Source organism: Cyprinodon variegatus, unplaced genomic scaffold (genome assembly GCF_000732505.1).
Source record: "Cyprinodon variegatus isolate N-32 unplaced genomic scaffold, C_variegatus-1.0 Scaffold777, whole genome shotgun sequence".
In the NCBI taxonomy this organism is placed as follows: domain Eukaryota; kingdom Metazoa; phylum Chordata; class Actinopteri; order Cyprinodontiformes; family Cyprinodontidae; genus Cyprinodon; species Cyprinodon variegatus.
In genome coordinates, this window is record NW_015151230.1 from 232,922 (window position 1) to 236,532 (window position 3,611).

Below are 3,611 nucleotides of genomic sequence, written 5' to 3' on the forward strand. Positions count from 1 at the left end.
GTGACTCCATCCTGGAGAGAAATATCAGCTGTGCTGCTGCCATCAACACCTTTGTTTCTAGATGTTGGAGCTTGGTTTGTTTTTTAGTATTTAATCCTGTTTCTTTCCTGTAGCTATGAGGTCAGCTTTTACTGGGACTAACTAAATGTTTTCTCTTTCATCCCTTTGACACTGAACTGGCTCAGAGCTCGTCTGATTAACCGTTAATTTCCCAGACCTGTAGGGCTGGCTACCAAACAAGTTTCTGTAATTGGCGGTAACGTTAAACGTGATTGCGTCACCAGGAAAAATACATACATGATGAGGCCTACCGACGGGGTCCACGTTTGCCTCGTTGAACCGCTTAAAAATGCCACCCAGGTCAAAAGTGTGGCTTCAATTTCTTAAGACAGATGCCAATAGTGCGCAATGCAATAAACGCAAAATACAAATTTTTGGTAAGGCTGGCAAAACAACTAATTTGATGAAGCACCTAATCGTGTACGGGATCAATTTAAGAGCGGAAAGTTGCTCGGTGTTTGACTGCAAGACCCGGACCGCAGCCGGCGCCACCATCCTCCTCTCAGCAGTCCATGGCCAGTGAAAAACCGGAGCGGAGTGATTTATAATATCAACCACCGGACTCTGCCTCATCAGGGAGCACAGAGACGGCACGGTGTCTGGAATTTCAACAGGCAAGTTAACGTTCATTAGCGTTACTTCAACTTAACACGTGCATCATGCTGAGTTAGCATGTAGCCTTGTTTTAATGCTGTGTAGCTAGCTAAATCAAAAGCTACCCTTTACAGACAACGATTAGCTTGTAAAAATATGTCTATCCATTGGGTCTGCTGGTTAAACAGCTAACCTTATCTTCACTGTTAGTTTTATATTCTCCTCATAGTAGCCTCTGACTGGTATCGGAAAAATATCATTCAGGAACCAATATCGAAGTCAAGGTATCGGTATTGGTACCGATATCGAAAACCTTTGATAGATAGCCAGCCCTAGTTACCTGTGGAGCTAGCTTACTGTTAGCATATCTAACATATAAATGCTTTCTAGATCAGCTCTTTATATCTCCAGTTTCATGTCTGCTTGAACCCCAGTGGGCCTCAGCTGGCAGCTCACACTGAGCCTGGTTCTGCTGGAGGTTTCTTACTCCACAACAGAGTTTTTCTCTCCACTGTCGCTGCATGCATGTAGCAATTCTTGCTCCTCTGGATAGTTAATAGTCCAGGATAGAAATTAACGGGATAACTGTCAGATATGCAATTTGATCCCTGCTGTAAGGAGAACCGCCGTATGCTGAGGAGGCTCTGTACCTGAGGAAGATGTCCTTGGGCTGGCAGCGGGAGTTGGGGTGCACCAGTTGCTCCTTTAGGTTCTCCAGTGAGCAGTTGTACACATAAAGTGGACACCTCAACTGGCCGCTGCTGGAGGTGCTCTGCTGGGACACCTGCCTGCTGAAACCAAAGGTCAACTTTTCTTTCTTTGGTTCGGAAAATTGGACCGCTTCTTTTCCCCCAGGTTCTGAAACCATTAGAATAAGGTTGTTAGTTGTGGTGCAATCAGACGTGGGTTACTGCTGTTCTCGGCTCATTCTCAACCAAACCAGTATGACCAACCTGAGCCCGGTGTCCCAGCCTCCACCTCTGACTGCCTGCTGTCCGCGTAAACAGGCGACAAGTCCTCAGGCTCAGTGTGACTCTCAGATGGGGATGTAATGAGGGAGGACCTGGCCGAGATGTTCCCACAGCTAGAGCTCCTGCACAGCTTAGAGACCAGGTAGGTCAGGGTGGACTCTGACCTGTCGGGTCCACTGGTGGAACCTGACAGAGAGTCTTCTTGAGACTTGTTGCTGGGAGTCAGAGTATCGTCCTCTTGTGTGCTGACCATACCTCCAGGCTCAGCTCCTGATGCCATAAGCATCAGGACATCTGAGGAGAAGATAAAACATGCTGTAAAGCCAGCTCATCATTGCTCACGACTTATCCCTAAGCTCACCTCACGTACCTGTGAAGGTAGCAGGCAGGAAGGTGAGGAAAAGCTGCTGGGAGCTGATGTACTTGGCGTAGCACCTCCACTGTGGGACAGAGGAAGCCCTCTCTCTGAACAGAGGCTCCTCATCAACAAGCTCTGCATTGCTGAAGCTCTGAAAAGCCATGTTTGGTTCACAGGGATAGACCGGTTACTACAGCAACAGCACTTTGATAATTAATCACATCATCCACAACCTACATTCAACATCAAAGTAAGTACATCATCTTTGAATCGAACAATATCATCCGTTTATTTTTCAGGCTTGATGAGGAGAATCTGCAGGGGTGTTTGGGTTCTGTACCCTGTTGATCACCCTGACCCCATCCATCTATGAGGCCGGCCCTCGTTCTGGTTTGGAATACGGCTCATATACCAGGTTCTGGGCTCACCTTAACCCGTAAACCAATCCTGACTAAGCCTAGGTTAGGACAGGTGATCAACATGGTTAGTCTTTATTTGATTCCCTCACTGGATGAGTTGCTTGTGTGTTCAGTTAAACACTAATGTGAGCATAATGTTTCCAGTCTAGATGTTCTGGAACAACCATCAGATTTACTATTCATCTCTACTAGAATGCTAAGCTAGCTCCAACAGTGTTCTCCCTCTGTTGTCTCCACATGGAGATGTGTTTTACTAGCTGGTTATCAGATTGCTACTGTCGAGCTACTCCTACTCCCAGTCTGATTCATAATAACTCAGAACCACCTGATACGTCCTGATAATACAAAATGACATGAAATCAATATATCAATGCCTTTAGGTCAGTTCATCCAGACAAACTGGTTTAAAGCTCCCTCTTACTCTGCTGATTGCACACAGTCACTGACATAAAAATCAGCATCAAAACTTGCTTTCTCACAGTTCTCAGTTCTAAGAGGGAAAAATCTGTAAACATTTCTTTATCATATTTAGCATGAATTACTACAGTTGGCAATGTCTCTAAACTGCTCTGGTGACGAGTTACACAGTGTAACAGCTCAGATGGCGTGTTGCACAGCGTAACAGCTCAGATGGCGTGTTGCACAGCATAACAGCTCAGGTGGCGTGTTGCACAACGTAACAGCTCAGGTGGCATGTTGCACAGTGTAACAGCTCAGGTGGCGTGTTGCACAACGTAACAGCTCAGATGGCGTGTTGCACAACGTAACAGCTCAGATGGCGTGTTGCACAACGTAACAGTTCAGATGGCGTGTTGCACAGTGTAACAGCTCAGGTGGTGTGTTGCACAACGTAACAGCTCAGGTGGTGTGTTGCACAACGTAACAGCTCAGATGGCGTGTTGCACAGTGTAACAGCTCAGATGGTGTGTTGCACAACGTAACAGCTCAGATGGCGTGTTGCACAGTGTAACAGCTCAAATGGCGTGTTGCACAGTGTAACAGCTCAGATGGCGTGTTGCACAGTGTAGCAGCTCAGATGGCGTGTTGCACAGCGTAACAGCTCAGATGGCATGTTGCACAGTGTAACAGCTCAGATGGCGTGCTGCACAGCGTAACAGCTCAGATGGCATGTTGCACAGTGTAACAGCTCAGATGGCGTGCTGCACAGCGTAACAGCTCAGATGGCATGTTGCACAGTGTAACAGCTCA

The 3,611-nt window shown here is 46.9% G+C and overlaps 1 protein-coding gene across 1 annotated transcript in view; it reads right to left on the reverse strand.

The window, feature by feature from the left end:
* The window catches only part of szt2 (seizure threshold 2 homolog (mouse)), a 96,999-nt gene that overhangs the window by 62,102 nt on the left and 31,286 nt on the right, over positions 1-3,611 (reverse strand). The window contains 4 exon segments of the mRNA XM_015396136.1: positions 619-659; positions 1,305-1,512; positions 1,608-1,919; positions 1,996-2,134. Coding sequence (XP_015251622.1) covers positions 619-659; positions 1,305-1,512; positions 1,608-1,919; positions 1,996-2,134 — 700 coding nt within the window.